General features: G+C 57.7%; 4 protein-coding genes across 4 annotated transcripts; 3 read left to right on the top strand and 1 right to left on the bottom strand.

The window, feature by feature from the left end:
- Positions 1-673: 673 nt before the first annotated feature.
- On the top strand, positions 674-2,486 carry Gpsm3 (G protein signaling modulator 3). Its single transcript, XM_051153561.1, has 4 exons — positions 674-1,401; positions 1,593-1,698; positions 1,847-2,046; positions 2,255-2,486. The coding sequence occupies exons 1-4, from the start codon at positions 1,183-1,185 to the stop codon at positions 2,390-2,392; spliced, it is 663 nt and encodes a 220-aa protein (XP_051009518.1). The 5' UTR covers positions 674-1,182; the 3' UTR covers positions 2,393-2,486.
- A 1,138-nt stretch (positions 2,487-3,624) lies between these two features.
- Positions 3,625-7,089, top strand: Pbx2 (PBX homeobox 2). The gene is made up of 8 exons (XM_051153573.1): positions 3,625-3,845; positions 4,606-4,679; positions 4,868-5,115; positions 5,238-5,564; positions 5,669-5,822; positions 6,124-6,212; positions 6,430-6,516; positions 6,812-7,089. Exons 1-8 carry the CDS (start codon positions 3,625-3,627, stop codon positions 6,902-6,904), a joined length of 1,293 nt encoding a protein of 430 aa, XP_051009530.1. The 3' UTR covers positions 6,905-7,089.
- Positions 7,090-9,238: 2,149 nt separating this feature from the next.
- On the top strand, positions 9,239-11,771 carry Ager (advanced glycosylation end-product specific receptor; the record flags this gene model as incomplete). The annotated part of the gene is made up of 9 exons (XM_051152525.1): positions 9,239-9,361; positions 9,481-9,673; positions 9,837-9,901; positions 9,993-10,080; positions 10,324-10,506; positions 10,624-10,754; positions 10,946-11,087; positions 11,468-11,594; positions 11,670-11,771. Coding segments are annotated over 9 exons (1,149 nt in total), but the record flags the coding sequence as incomplete, so codon positions are not given.
- A 276-nt stretch (positions 11,772-12,047) lies between these two features.
- Positions 12,048-14,458, bottom strand: Rnf5 (ring finger protein 5). The gene is made up of 5 exons (XM_051153563.1): positions 14,188-14,458; positions 13,149-13,167; positions 12,898-13,065; positions 12,702-12,822; positions 12,048-12,619 (listed from the first exon to the last, which is right to left on the bottom strand). Exons 1-5 carry the CDS (start codon positions 14,325-14,327, stop codon positions 12,522-12,524), a joined length of 546 nt encoding a protein of 181 aa, XP_051009520.1. The 5' UTR covers positions 14,328-14,458; the 3' UTR covers positions 12,048-12,521.
- Between the last annotated feature and the right edge of the window lie 576 nt (positions 14,459-15,034).

The following is a 15,034-nucleotide window of genomic DNA, read 5'->3' as shown; positions in this document are numbered from 1 at the left end:
AGTACTCTAGGGTCGTTCATATAGGTAGGGGGCTTTTAATCTAAATTAAGGGCAAACAATTGGAGATCCCAGTCCGTCTGGGGTGCCATCTGCAAGAATCTCTGATAGTAAAAAAATATACAAGGTGACATGCACGATGTCCCTCATCCAAGGGCTTTTAGTTATAATGGGAGCTTCCTAAGGGCTTTTGAACTGTTTATAAGTCAGCCACACAGCTTACCTCAACACTATCAGGCCTGTGGTGTGCCTCCAGGAGGCATTCTGGGAGATCACCCACCATTTATAGAGTATTCACAAAGTGCCAAGTGCCGCACTACAATTAGCCCTTATTGATTCTCTGAGGTAAAAGTCACTGCAGTCTACGTTGCCCATTCTTTTTTTCTTTTTCTTTTTCTTTTCTTTTTTTTTTTTTTACGTTGCCCATTCTTTTACAAGTCCAGGCACAAATATTTCATTCACATAATATTGTAGGGCTCTCTTCACCCCACTTCATACGGCCCTAACTTCAGGACAGCGATTTGAAGACCCCCAGACGTCTGTCCTGCTCTCATCAAAGGCCCAGGTTCTGTGTTCCACTCTGATGGCCCTAGGCGACTCTTCCCCTGACCCTTGTCTCTACCGGCTCGGCAGCCAGGGAGCATTCTCCCACGCTCTGTGCCTGCACTCTCATATCCTTCACCATAAGGCTCGAGGGCAGTGATAACCGTCTGACTGCTTACTGTGTGCTGGGCCAGACTTAGGGCAGACGCATGCCTCTGAGAGCAATGCATCCTGGGTCCAAGTCGGCTCCCCTCTAGAACCATGCCTTTCCTTGACCCAGTAAGTCAAGAGAGGTGAGAAGAGCCAAACCCCGCTGAAGGATCAGTCTTAGGGAGGGAAGGAACCTAGTTTGGGGGAGGGGGATCCCAAAGAGTGAAACCACTTCCTGTGTTATGGCTAGTTCCGGTGTTGACAGAGAGGAGCTGAGGGGGAGGTGGGGATGGAGGGAGCAGTGTGGCCGCCTGAGGGGTTCCTGAGGCCCTGGAGATGAGAGAGCAGGACTCTGTCCCAGTCAGGAGCCTGCTGCTCTCCTGCAGCTGGACTGCTTCCCAGTCTCTGTCCTCCCCTGGGGCAAGAGAGGTCCAACAAGCTGTTTGGGTGGGAAAGGAGAATGGAGGAAGTTGACGGAGATGGGCGGGGCCCATGGGGGGCCTGACCAGGAACCCAGCTTCCTACTCAGTACCCAGGCATCCAGCCCCCGGCTCACCCCCCACCCCTTCCAGCCCCCAGTCCCCTCAGGAACCCAAGGTTCCGGTCCTCCTCCCAAATTCCAGCCACCCCTCCACCGTCAGTGTCTCTCCCCCACCCCCAAGTCCAGGGATGGAGGCTGAAAGACCCCAGGAAGAAGAGGATGGTGATCAGGTGAGCTGGCTGCGGGTGGGGAGGCCAACAGGCTGCCTGCCGAAGGGAGATGTGAGGACCCTAGAGCAGAGACCTGGTGACCGTGATGGGCGGGCACAGGAGACAAGAACAGAAACACAGGGGAAATGGGTCTCCGGCCTAGCCCTCCACCCACACACCCCCTGACTGAAATGGACATGTCTTGGCATCAGGGTCCTCCGCAAGATGATCAGGAGGGCTGGCCCCCTGTGAGCTCCGCCACTCGGCCTTGGCGATCGGCTCCTCCCTCCCCTCCTCCTCCTGGAACCCGCCACACAGGTACCCTACCAACCCTGGGAGAGCTTGACCCCATCGCCCAGGCTAGCCCAGTGCAGGTCCTCTTAACCATCACACCTGCCGCCCTGCTGGTCCCTAACCCAGAGCCCACCGCCTCTGGGTCTGAGCCCTCCTTCCTCCTCTCCCATAGCTCTGGGGCCCAGGTCCGGCTCCCTGCTCTCCCTGCAGACAGAGCTCCTTCTGGACCTGGTGGCTGAGGCCCAGTCCCGCCGCATAGAGGAGCAGAGGGCCACCTTCCACACCCCCAAGGCCACCCCAAGTGTAGCCCCAACCCAACCTCGGCTTCTTGAGGACAAAGAACAGCTCTACAGCACCATCCTTAGTCACCAGGTAAGGGACACCACCCTCACCCCACATGCGCCGGTGGAGGCAACGAGGTCTCCCAGCTGGCCTTCCGTTTGAGCCCTAACTTCTTCCTCCCTAAACATACGTCCCTTGGTCAGCCTCTAGTGCCCCCATCACAGATTTCCTATCTGACCCACACCAACCCTGGCCCCTCTTACCCAACCCCACCACCCTTCTCCCTCTACATCTCCAGTGCCAGCGGATGGAAGCCCAGCGGTCTGAACCGCCTCTTCCCCCGGGAGGACAGGAGCTCCTGGAGTTGCTGCTGAGAGTTCAGGGAGGAGGTCGAATGGAGGAGCAAAGATCCCGCCCCCCTCCACACACCTGCTGAGACCTGAGTTCCCTACTAGTGCCTTCTCTCTGGGACTCAAAGCTGGGCCACCCCCCCGCATGCCTTCCACCCTGCTCGCCAGGGGTACCAGAGACTGAAGACCCGGCTGGTAGTGCAGGCTTTACCGCCCACTTTCCCTGGACTCGGGCGAGTCCTCTAACGTAGAGGATAAGCAAGGTAGGATGGACACAACTCTCCCAAGACAGTTAGGAGTCTATCCTGAACTGTCAAGCTACTGAACAGGGCCCGAGGGCTGAGGCCTGTCCCTTCCTGCCCACTAAGAAAAAAAAATGATTAAGACAATTGTCCGGCACTAGCACGCCCAGCCCGAAGGCTGAGGGTCCCAGAGGCTGTGAAGCGACCCTTAGCCCCGCCCACCCATCCTGCTGCTGAGTCTGTCTGATGTTTTGGTTCTATGAATAAATACAATTCCCCCCCCCGGACTGAAGACTGTTATCTGAGGGGTAGAGGTGAGGGGTGCAAGGTGGGCAGGTGAGGCCTGGGGCAGCCGCTCTCCGCGATCTGGCCGGAGGCCAGCCCCCCTCCCTGGCTGGTTAATTACTGACTCATTAAGCAGCGGCTGGAGACCTCCCTAATCATCTCCCCCAGCCCCCAGTCTCCCGATTTTAATTAAGTCGAACAGGGAGGGGAGTCATTAGAACAAGAAATATGAACCGAGCTGTCGGAGAGCACGCATTCCAGCGGCCGGAGTCCGCCCACCCCGACGATGGGCTCGGAACCCAGGGGGCCGAGACACCCGACCCCGGGGCCGGCTCGACTAGCCTAGTCTGCCCCGGGCCGCTCCCCGCCTCCACCCGCCGCCGCCGCCGCCGCCACCCGGCCTGCGTCTCTCCGCCCCCGACTCCTCCCCGTTCCTCCTCTCCTCCCCTCCTCTTCCTCCCGCTCCCCTCCCCCAGCCGCCTCCCTCGCTCCCCCTTCTCCCTCCTCCCTCCTCTCGCACACACACCCCCGCTTGGGCCTCCTCTCTCTCTCTCTCTCCGGCTCCATTTTCTCCGCCGCCGGGGGCCGGGGTCTCCTGTGGGGGTGGCCAGGCGGCACCCCGGGTCTCCCCTTCAGTGCCGGGGTGAACCCCCGGAGGGGAGCCGGGAGGCGGGTTGCCGGGCGGGGTTGGGGCGGAGGGAGCAGCGGCCCCGGCGAGTTTGGGTGGGGGGGGAAGTCACCCGGCGGGGGGAGGGGCGAGCAGGGAGGGGGCCTCAGGGCCCCCCCCAGCTATGGACGAGCGGCTGCTGGGGCCGCCCCCTCCGGGCGGGGGCCGGGGTGCTCTGGGGCTGGTGGGTGGGGAGCCCGGGGGCCCTGGCGAGCCTCCCGGTGGCGGAGACCCCGGTGGGGGAAGTGGGGGGGTCCCGGGAGGCCGGGGGAAGCAAGACATCGGGGACATTCTGCAACAGATAATGACCATCACCGACCAGAGCCTGGACGAGGCCCAGGCCAAGTGAGTGCCCCCACCCCGGGACCCCGCTCACAGCTCTGAGTCCTCCGCAAGCCCCCCCTCCCCCAGGGCGCCTCTCTGGATCTTGCAACTATTTTCTTTCCTTGGCTCTGGTGTTCTCTCAAAGCTTGCTTTGCCCCTAGGCCCTAAAACCTCCACAGAGGGGACCCCAGGTGGTCTCAACTCCCTCCTAACCTTTTGATGACCCCTGCAGTCTACACCGGCCCAGCTCCTGGCCCCGGACTTAGAAGTGTTCTCAGCCAGAGCTGCGGATCCAGGGTCTCCACACACTCCCCTCCACCGTGCTTGGGGCTTCCAGGAGCCCTCCCGGCCTTTCACTGTCCTCAACTCCCAGTAAGCAGGCACCCCGGTCCAGGGCCCTGCCGCCTCACAGCAACTCGCTCGCTTCCCTCTCGGCCTCGTCCCCTGACTTGGCAGCCTCCCTAGTTAGTCTCTGCTGGGTCTTCAGTCATCTCTAGACCCTTTCTCCATCTTTTTGCTTGAACCATGGCCCTCAGCCTCAGCCCGCCCATGGTGACTTTAGCCCCATAGCCTGCACATCTTCTGCTTCCTGTGGCCCAGCGCTTCCCCGGAGCTATGGCAGCTGATCTCAAGAACTACCCTTCCAACTCCACTCTACCTCCCCGCCTCACTCCCAGTTTCTACTGTCCCCCTCCACAGATTATGCCCACACCTCCTTCCCTGGCACCCCTCTCATTTCTCTTGGCCCCTGAACTCTTTTTCTCCTCCCGTTCCTCCTAAGGAAACACGCCCTGAACTGTCACCGAATGAAACCTGCTCTGTTTAGTGTCCTGTGTGAAATCAAGGAGAAAACCGGTACGTGCCTTCCTCTGGAACTCTTCCTTCTGGGAACGGAACTCCACTCCAGGGCTCAGGGTCTGACAAGCTGAAGCCCTGGGGAAAGTGAAACCCAGGGAGGCTGCTCAGAAGGGAGCAGGGGAAGACCAGGAGGAGGGACAGTGACTGGGTGAGGGGTTCCCTAAGTGTGCTGGCCTGCCTGCTAGGCCTTAGCATCCGGAGCTCCCAAGAGGAGGAGCCGGTGGACCCGCAGCTGATGCGCCTGGACAACATGCTTCTGGCAGAAGGTGTGGCTGGCCCCGAGAAAGGGGGGGGCTCCGCCGCAGCCGCTGCAGCCGCCGCAGCCTCCGGAGGTGGCGTGTCCCCAGACAACTCCATCGAACACTCAGACTATCGGAGCAAGCTTGCCCAGATCCGTCACATCTACCACTCAGAGTTGGAAAAGTATGAGCAGGTAGGTGAGGGGGCCTAGTGTGGGACAGACGAGGCGGCGCGACACTCTTAGAGGTCCCAAGCCACAGGGGGGGTTGTGGGGGCGGGGGGGTGTCCCTCACAACAGCCTACCCGCTCCAACAGGCGTGCAACGAGTTCACCACCCACGTCATGAACCTGCTGAGGGAGCAGAGCCGCACCCGCCCCGTGGCCCCCAAGGAGATGGAGCGCATGGTGGGCATCATCCACCGCAAGTTCAGCGCCATCCAGATGCAGCTGAAGCAGAGCACGTGTGAGGCTGTCATGATCCTACGCTCCCGGTTCCTGGACGCCAGGCGCAAGCGCAGGAACTTCAGCAAGCAGGCCACGGAGGTCCTGAACGAATATTTCTACTCCCACCTGAGTAACCCTTACCCCAGTGAGGAGGCCAAAGAGGAGCTCGCCAAGAAGTGCGGCATCACCGTCTCTCAGGTACTGGGGGGGGGGCGGGGGTTGGGAGAAGTTCTCAGGTATTACTTGGGGAGGGGAGCCCTGGAGAAAGGGCTCTGCCTGACCCTCCCTGCCCAACACTGCAGGTTTCCAACTGGTTCGGTAACAAGCGAATTCGCTACAAGAAAAACATTGGGAAGTTCCAAGAGGAAGCGAACATCTACGCTGTGAAGACCGCCGTGTCGGTGGCCCAGGGGGGCCACAGCCGCACCAGCTCCCCGACGCCCCCTTCCTCCGCAGGTGGAGCCCGCTGCCACTCTAGCTGTCCGCTGTGCCTGCTTCCTGCTTTTGTTCCCATTTCCTGTCTATGCAAGATGGTAGCCCAGAGGACTGAGGGGTGACAGAGGCCAGGCTGAGACTGGGCGGTGATGGCAAGGGCCCCCGGCGTGGGTCGCCAGTGGGTGGCCTGTTCGGAGGGTGGGACTGCTGTCCAGTGGATAATTTGCCTGTAATCCACATCATACGCAGAGAGTTAGTGTACTGGAAGCCAACGGGCCCCCTGTGCTTTTCCTAATTCTCTCTCTCTCTCTGCTCCCCCAAGGCTCTGGCGGGTCTTTCAATCTCTCAGGATCCGGAGACATGTTTGTGGGGATGCCCGGGCTCAACGGAGATTCCTTCCCTGCCTCTCAGGTCGGGACCCCCCGTCTCTTCTTTTCTCTTTTATTGTAAGCTTGATGGGGAGGCGGGTATATGTGCTGCCGCACACACGTTGAGTCAGGACATCAGACTGACCGCCGGCCTTCCGCCACAGCAGCTTTACCTGCCCAGCTACGTCACTGGTCCCATCCTACAAGGCCTTGCCTAGTCTTAGGCTTCCATGCGTCTTGCCTTTCTTTGTGCCCTGCAGGTGGAATCACTACGACACTCAATGGGGCCAGGGAGCTATGGGGACAACCTCGGAGGAGGCCAGCTATACAGTCCTCGAGAAATGCGGGTGAGTGGATGGAGGGGCCCTGCCACCCCCAGCTCCTGGCTCTCGCAGAAGAGGAGCGTGACCCCCATGCGGGATTCCAGTTCCCTGACTTCCACTCTCTCTCTCTCTCTCTTTTTTTTTTTTTTTTTTGGTTTTTCGAGACAGGGTTTCTCTGTAGCCTTGGCTGTCCTGGACTCACTTTGTAGACCAGGCTGGCCTCAAACTCACAGCGATCTGCCTGCTTCTGCCTCCCGAGTACTGGGATTAAAGGCGTGCACCACCACGCCCTGCTGACTTCCACTCTCTGTTTTACCAGGCCAATGGCGGCTGGCAGGAGGCTGTGACCCCATCCTCAGTGACATCCCCGACAGAGGGACCAGGAAGTGTTCACTCTGACACCTCCAACTGACCTTGCCCCTCAAGGTCACGGGGCTGAGGGCTCTCACCAGGCATCTCTTGGAGAGGAGGCAGGCATCTGGAGGACAAACCCCACAGAAGCACAAACCGGAGAAGGGCGAATGGGGCCGTGCCCTCCCCAACTAGACACTTAGTGCTGGGGTGCTGACGACATGGCAGGGAGAGTGGGGTGTCCCCTTTTTTCCGTCTTGCCTTCCTCTCACACACAAATACTTATTTCTCAGATGTCTCTCACATCTACACTGACCTACAACTGTTGTTTGTCCTGGCTCCTCCCCTTTCCCCACCCCACTCATACACTCTGGAATCTGGAGATGTCAGCCCCGCCCGACTCAGAGATGCCAAAAATGGGGGCTCCTGGACAGAGGCCCTGGGCCAACGCCCCCTCTCTCCCCATGCATCCCCCCCACCTTCTGCCCCTCCAGACGGCTCTATTACCTCATACGCAGCTCATCTTAAACCAATAGAATCGCTCGGTGGACGAGAGTGTCTGACTCAGATATCTACCTCGGAGGGACTTTCTGCTACTTTAGACTGGGTTTTGGAGTTAGGTGGTTTTTTTGTTTTGTTTTGTTTTGTTTTTTGAAAGAAAAGAAACCCTGGATCTGTATTTTTTTTTTTAATTGTTTTTGTTGGTAGTGGTGATCCTTAATTTTTAATAGTTTAAAGAAGTAGGGTTTTTGATGTGTGTGTGTGTGTGTGTGGTTTGTTGTTGTTTTTGTTTTTGTTTTTAAATAAACATGCTGGTCTATTTTTGTTTACCCATGTGAGAAGAAAGAGCCAAAGGGGCCTAGTAAGAGAACAAACAGAACTGGTGGCGGTTACTGGCTCCAGGCCTGCCAGTGGGGAAGTGGATTTTGCAGGACACCATGTCCTCACCCTGAACACTTAGGTGTCAGCTTGTTCAGGCAAATCTCTGCTGTATTTAATGTGGAGCATAAGTCCCTGTAGCCTCCTGTCTTCCCTGCTCCCAGGAACCTTTGGGCAAGGTTGGACTGAACGCAGTGATTTTTGAAAAGTGTCAAAAGACTTTGTTCTGTTTTTTAAACTATTTACAGAGTGGAGAAGAATGGGGAGGGTGATCTTGCCAAATATGCTAAATATGGGCTGGGTGCATATATATATATATATATATACACATATATATCCCCTAGTTTCCCAGAAATAAGTGTTTCTGTTAATTTTTTAATCTCATGCCAAAATCGAGGGGTTAGGGAGAGGAGAGAGGTCACAGAAAACCAGGTATGAGGGAAGGTTAAAACAAAAAACCTGTCTCATGTCAGCCTTCTGTCTGACACCCTCAGAATCCTCAAGACTCACTGTGGGGAACCCCTCCCATCAAAGACCCAGGCAGGATTGAGGGAGGGATGAGGGCCGTGGGAGGCAGGGCCAGGGGCTGCTCTCTCCTCACTTGTAAACTTAACAGATTCACAGAAAAAGAAAAAAGAAACTGCAATTTTAAATAAAGAGATTTCTTTTTCCCTTGGGTTTAGTTGAGATTTTTTTTTTTCAAAAAGCAAAATAATTAGCCAGACGGTGGTGGTGCATGTCTTTAATCCCAGCACTCGGGAGGCAGAGGCAGGTGGATCACTGTGAGTTCGAGGCCAGCCTGGTCTACAAAGTGAGTTCGAGGCCAGCCTGGTCTACAAAGTGAGTCCAGGCCAGCCAAGGCTACACAGAGAAACCCTGTCTCAAAAAACAAAACAACAACAACAAAAAAACCAAGATAATTTCTAAAAAGCCCCAATAGGTTTCAGTCCTGTCCCCAGTACAAAGATGTACCTAGGATGACAACAAACCAGGCTGAACCATGTTGCCTAGCAACCTGCCTCAGCCAAGATGGCACACTAGTGAACACTGTGTAGGACTGATGGAACACGGCAGGCTGGGGGACATGAGACCCTGTGTCAGTGTACAACCCTGTTCCAGGGACAGGCTGTGCCAGGAGGCGGCAGTGCCCGGGGTGGGGTGAGATTGCTGTTTCTAGTACCTGAAGGACTCTTGTCCCAGAAGCATAAATTCCTGGCATTCTCTCTGACAGGACAAGGTGGGGGCAGGGTAGAGGGTACAAGCCCCACCTAGGGCAGTGGCTACAGCGGGAGGGAAAGGGGCAGACAGACCCAGGAGCCCGGGAAGAAAGCAAGATGCCAGCGAGGACGGCGGCTGGAGTCTGGGTGCTGGTTCTTGCTCTGTGGGGTGAGCCACTCCCAGCCCCACTGACCCTCCCCTCAGTAGTATGGTTCCCAAATTCCCTAAAACCTGGATCCCACTGACCAAAGTCCCTCACCCACCCTGTCCTACACCAGTAGCCCCACTCTGCCCCTAACCTCCATGCCGCCACCCAGGAGCCGTGGCTGGTCAGAACATCACAGCTCGGATTGGAGAGCCACTGGTGCTGAGTTGTAAGGGGGCATCTAAGAAGCTAACCCAGCAGCCAGAATGGAGAGTGGTAAGCAGGATGCCCCGCTCGGCCACCCAACCTCAGGAGCCAGACTTGGGGGGCCCTAGCACCCCGCCTGCCTGGGCAGTACTTCCCCAGGCTTGCTTAGGCTTTCTTCCTCTTTGCAGAACACAGGCCGGACTGAGGCCTGGAAGGTCCTCTCTCCCCAGGGAGGCCCCTGGGACAGCGTCGCTCGAATCCTTCCCAACGGTTCCCTCCTCCTTCCAGCCCTTGGAGTGGCTGATGAGGGGACTTTCCGGTGTCGGGCAACCAACAGGCGCGGGAGGGAGGTCAAGTCCAACTACCGTGTCCGAGTCTACCGTAAGGGCTCCAGACCTTGGCTAAGTCGCCTTCTATTTAAGGAAAAACCTCCATTTGCTCCCACCCTTGACTCTTGGCCCTGGCGTGCCTGGACCCCTAATCTCTACTGCCTGGAGTATGAGAACCTTTGAAAAACAGGCTTCTAACTGAATTCTCCCTCCAGAGATTCCTGGGAAGCCAGAAATTGTGGATCCTGCCTCTGAACTCACAGCTGGTATACCTAATAAGGTAGTAGAAAATCACGACAGAACGGGGCCTTTGCGTGCAGTGTGAGCCTACATCACCCCGCGTCAGAGGGTGAGGTCCATTCTTCCTCCAGGTGGGGACATGTGTGTCTGAGGGAGGCTACCCTGCAGGGACCCTCAGCTGGCTCCTAGACGGGAAACCTCTGATTCCCGATGGCAAAGGTGGGTGCCAGGGCACCTGCATTCAACTACCTTCTTCTTCATGAATCTCATGCCCGGGCTGGAGGGATGGCTCAGTGGTTAAAAGCACTGCCTGCTCTTCCAAAGGACCCAGGTTCAATTCCCAGCACCCACATGGCAGCTCACAACTGTCTGTAACTCCAAGATCTGACACCCTCACATCAATGCACATAAATTAAAATGAAATAAAACATTATTTTTATTTTATTGTCCTACCCACTACAGGAACAGTTGTGAAGGAAGAGGCCAGGAGACACCCCGAGACAGGACTCTTCACAGTGCAGTCAGAGCTGACAGTGACACCAACCCAAGGAGCAGACACCCCCCCTGCCTTCTCCTGCAGCTTCAGTCTGCGCCTTCCCCGGCACAGACCCTTGAACACAGCCCCCATCCAGCCCCGTGTCCGGGGTGAGAAGGGAAGGAGGGAGGGAGGGGCCAGGCTGGCTCTCTGGGAGGTGTGGGTATCCCGGGGCCATCGGGCCAGCTTCCAGGAGTGCTGATGGGCCCATGCCCATCCCCACCCAGAGCCTGCGCCTCCAGAGGGGGTTCAGCTGTTGGTTGAGCCAGAAGGTGGAACAGTCGCTCCTGGTGGCACTGTGACCTTGACCTGTGCATTCTCTGCCCACCCCCCTCCTCAGATCCACTGGATAAAGGATGTGAGTGACCTGGAAGGCCTGAGGTGGGAAAACTGTCACAGGCATAGGGCTAATTTGGGGAAGGCGGCCTGAGAACCAGGCTGGAAGACAGAGTGTGCGTCTGTGGAAATGAAGCCAAGAGTCCAGGATGTGTGTGTGTGCGTGTGTGCGTGTGTGCATGCGCACCAGTCTCCTGCCCTCTTTCCCACCAGGGAACCCCCTTGCCCCTTGCCCCCAGCCCTGTGCTGGTCCTCCCCGAGGTAGGGACCGAGGATGAAGGCATCTACAGCTGCGTGGCCACCCACCCTAACCTCGGGCCTCAGGAAAGCCTTCCGGTCAGCATCAGCATCACAGGTAACTCCTCCCCAAATCCCAAGGGCCCTGGGGCTGAGGTGAGGGACACAGGACTACACTACTCAGACATGGTCCCCGACAGCCATGCCACCCGTCCCTGAGTGCATCCAACACCCAGGTCTCTTCTGCCCCCACATCTTGTCAAGAGAGAGGCCCCAGCCTTTCCACTGGGCACCCCGTCTGACAGCCCCACCTGAGCGCAGGTCTTCCCTCTGAATACTGTCTTTCAGAAACAGGCGAGGAGGGGCCAGCTGCAGGTGAGGGACTGCACTAAAGTCAGAGAGAAGCGCACGGTTGCCTCGTGTGCCTGGGGTATAGCCAACAAGGGCGGAATGGTGTGTGCTGGAGCTGTGCCCTCAACCTTCCCTATGTCCCTACAGGCTCGGAGGGTGGGGCTGGGCTGGGGACCCTAGCCCTGGCCTTGGGGATCCTGGGAGGCCTGGGGATAGCCACCCTGCTCCTTGGGGTCATCCTGTGGCGAAAACGGCAACTGAGAGGAGAGGAGAGGTAAGTGAGAGACTTCCCGGCACCAGGTGAGGGCTGTCAGTGGGCCTGTGGGGTGCTGCAATGCTTTCTTCTCAGGAAGGCCCCAGAAAACCAGGAGGATGAGGAGGAGCACGCGGAGCTCAACCAGTCAGAGGAAGCTGAGACAGTGGAGAACGGGGCAGGGGGAGCTTAGGAGAGCCTGGCCACCAGCTCCGCCACCCTCGTCCCTGCCCTGCCCCATGTGCGATCCCCAGTCAGCTTTCTGCTACCGCCGGAGCCCACATGAGCCACGCTGAGTAAACACGTGACACACATTGCCCACTTGTTGTCTGTGTGTGAGAGAGAAGCAGGGTGCTTCTGGCGCCGTGAGGGGCAGGGGCTCACTTGAGCCCTGCCCCCCCCCCGCCCCGAGCTGGGCAGGGAGGCAGTGCCCTAGAGGGAAGCCTGGAGAGACTTCCAGCGATGCACTTCACGTTTTTTTTGTTTTGTTTTGTCTTTTTGTTTAATTATTTGAGTTTGTAGTAAAGGAGGGTATTGAGGGATGGAGAGAGGGGACACTTGAGTCAGAACTCAGGACAGTGGGGAGAGAAAAATTAAATTAAATCAGCAGGTGGAGGAGTTGGAGAGAGCCCACCTCTAAACATCAAATCAAGAAATCGGGGAGAGAGCAGAGGATTGGAGGGAGGAGAGAGGAGAGCTGGAACTTGTCTGTCCTCCAGGGCAGGGGGCAGGGGCAGTGGGGGGGACGGGGAGTGACCCTGCTCCTGGGCTGGCAGGACAGAGCAGCAGGCACTCCCATCTTAAGCAGACTGGCCACTCCTCCCCACAGCCTCCGGAGCAAACAGAGATGGGTCATGGGAGTGAGGGGGTGGTGAGCGAGGAAGGGCCAGCAAGGACCCCCAATACTGACTCTCCTCTACTGAGAGGTGGGCAGGGAGGAGACACAGCTCAAATACTGAGCAGCCAGAAAAAGAAGAAGATGGCGAGAAACAGGAAGAGGGAATCCTGCCAGCTGGAGGCCGGGTGGCCCTGCCCCATCTCCACACCTGTAGGGAGAAAGAAAGCTTTAAAAGCATGCTTGTAGGCCCGGAGGGGCCGTGGCAGGGACCAAGGGAAAGCGCCGCTTACCTGCTCCCCTTCGGAAAGGCTCGTGGGCATTGAACACGGTGGTGAAAAAGCCGAAGGGGAAAGCACCAACACCAAAGGAGAAGTGAAAGCCTCCGGTGTCACCGCCGAATGCCTGGAATCCCTAGGGAGGCAGGGAAGGTCAGGGAAACCCATTGGCTTTGGCACCAGAGTGGCACAGCTGGACAAGGAGACTCACCCCTCTGCTCTCTGGAGCTGGTCGCTGACCCCGAGGGCGCGGTGGAGTTTTCAATCTGGGGTCCTGGGGCTTCTGGCTCCCTCGCCCATAAAGAGGGACAACTTTCTCCCGGCTGATGCCAGCTTTACACACCGGGCACTCTTGCCGGTCTGGCCGTGTCTCCAGCCACTGGAAAGAAAGTATGAAGTGTTTTCAAGTACACAGAGGGTCTCTTGAGCTCCACCCTTGCTGCTTACCTCATGACTACGCACCTGATGAAGACAGGGCCAACTGGATGGGGAATGAAACACAGAAAAACAGGTCAAACTGCAGAAAAGAGGCACAAACCCCAGAGAGCAGAGAACCAGTCCTGCCAGGTTCTGCCTGCTACTCCCCTGGATTCCTTTCCAGGTTTTCTACAACTTCTAGCAAACTTGTTTCAATACCTAAAGTTCAAAGGTGCTCAACACATTTGACCTTCTTGCTTCTAGTGTCTCATCTATCTCTCCTTCTCTCTCTCTCTCTCTCTCTCTCTCTCTCTCTCTCGCTCTGCACGCACACCAGTGTACGTACGTACACACACACACACACACACACACACACACACACACACACACACACCTCCCTCAACCACCCTCATCTTTCTGCCTCTTAACTTGACTTCCCAATTCCACAGGTTTCCTCTGGGCAGCAACTCCATTCTTGCTCCTGTCCCTCCTAGCCTCCCACCATTAGCACAAACCCCAACTGCTCCTTCCGCCCTGGCATCAAGCTCAATAAAAACTACTACATCCACAGCCCTTAACCTCTCTATCTTTTCCTTCCACAACGCCCTTATCCCCAGGTTTGACACCCCCCCCCCCCCCCCCGCCACTCCTCATCTCAATGTGGGCCACAGTCCAAGACCGACCGTTCCCTCCTTCGCTGAGAGGCACCTCCCCTAAACTGAAGGTCTCTCTCATGTGTTTTTGTGTGTTTTTTTTTTTCCCCTCAACAGCCACGGGGTAACGAGGCTCAGGCCTCACCCGCAGGCTTATGCAGAGTCTCCCACTCCCCAGCCCATAACACACCACCCCGCACCAGCTCCTAGCACCCTCCTTCCCAGACACCTCCCCTGCGCAGACCTGCTCCTTCTCCACCGCCACCCCATGTACACACACCAGCAAAGGCACAGGTCCCCACTTGGGGGACACACACACACCACACACGCCCTCGGGTCCTCTGAACAACTGCGTGGTCCTCGCTCTCGGCCTCCCCCGCACAGAGACGGGCCCCGCCGCCTCCCCCCACGCCGCCGACTCGGAGTCTCACCAATACAGGTGGCCGCACACGCTGACCACCGCTTCGCGAGCCGTCTCCAGACATATATTACATTCGAAGGTCGCGCCCGCCCCGCCCCGCTCGCGGTTTGGCCCTTCGGGGCCCCCGTCCTCTTCCTCCGCTGCTGCCATGGCCGGTTCTGCTTCGCCCCCACGTACCCCTCGGTATCCCGGGACACACACACATATACACTCACACACATACACACACACAAACACACACACACACACACACACAAGTCAGTCGCTCACGCCCCAACAGAGCAGGACCGCCTTCTGCCCACGACCATTGGGCACACGTCAAGGTCTTCTCATCCCTATTGGTCGAGGTGCCTGCCAATCGTACAGGATTCAAAAGGCAGGCTCGGCCTAAACAGCGGGGGCGGGGAAAAGGCGTGTGGGTCCTACCCTTGCTCGATGCTGATTGGCCGCTCAGGCGTCAGTCACTATGCGGTGCCAAGGGATTGGTAAGAATGAGTTAGGCCTGTGTTGTCGCTCAGCTGGGGAGGCTTTGATTCGTCCGCGCTGCTGCCAGTCATAACCAAAGCGCAGCAGGGATTGGCTCAAGCCTTCAGGACTCGCCCACCGCGAGCCGCTCTCTCCCTCTCCTTCCCTTCCTCTTTCGAAGAATGTCCGGGTCCCTATAGGACTTTGGAGCGTCTGGTTCCGAATCAAGTGATTGGCTGGAACAGCACGGACGAGCATGCGCAATAAGCGGTGTGGGGGAGTGGGTGGGCGGGGCCGAGCCGGCTCCACCCCCTTCGGCTCTTTAATCTCGTCGCCATGGCAACCCCTCGGCTATTGGCCGGGCCTCCGGTTCGGAGGCCGTAGCTCGGCTC

The sequence above is a fragment of the Acomys russatus genome, chromosome 11 (assembly GCF_903995435.1).
Source record: "Acomys russatus chromosome 11, mAcoRus1.1, whole genome shotgun sequence".
Classification (NCBI taxonomy): domain Eukaryota; kingdom Metazoa; phylum Chordata; class Mammalia; order Rodentia; family Muridae; genus Acomys; species Acomys russatus.
Note: the sequence above shows the minus strand (reverse complement) of the source record. Positions and strands in the feature narration are given on the sequence as shown.

Coding starts and splice junctions, on each gene's coding strand:
- Pbx2 (XM_051153573.1), top strand. CDS start 3,625: ATGGACGAGCGGCTGCTGGGGCCGCCCCCTCCGGGCGGGGGCCGGGGT. Junction 4,680..4,867: donor TGAAATCAAGGAGAAAACCG/GTACGTGCCTTC, acceptor CCTGCCTGCTAG/GCCTTAGCATCCGGAGCTCC. Junction 5,565..5,668: donor GCGGCATCACCGTCTCTCAG/GTACTGGGGGGG, acceptor CCAACACTGCAG/GTTTCCAACTGGTTCGGTAA.
- Rnf5 (XM_051153563.1), bottom strand. CDS start 14,327: ATGGCAGCAGCGGAGGAAGAGGACGGGGGCCCCGAAGGGCCAAACCGC. Junction 12,823..12,897: donor CAGCTCCAGAGAGCAGAGGG/GTGAGTCTCCTT, acceptor CTGCCTCCCTAG/GGATTCCAGGCATTCGGCGG. Junction 12,620..12,701: donor GCCTTTCCGAAGGGGAGCAG/GTAAGCGGCGCT, acceptor TTCTCCCTACAG/GTGTGGAGATGGGGCAGGGC.
- Gpsm3 (XM_051153561.1), top strand. CDS start 1,183: ATGGGGGGCCTGACCAGGAACCCAGCTTCCTACTCAGTACCCAGGCAT. Junction 1,402..1,592: donor AAGAAGAGGATGGTGATCAG/GTGAGCTGGCTG, acceptor TCTTGGCATCAG/GGTCCTCCGCAAGATGATCA. Junction 1,699..1,846: donor TCCTGGAACCCGCCACACAG/GTACCCTACCAA, acceptor CCTCTCCCATAG/CTCTGGGGCCCAGGTCCGGC.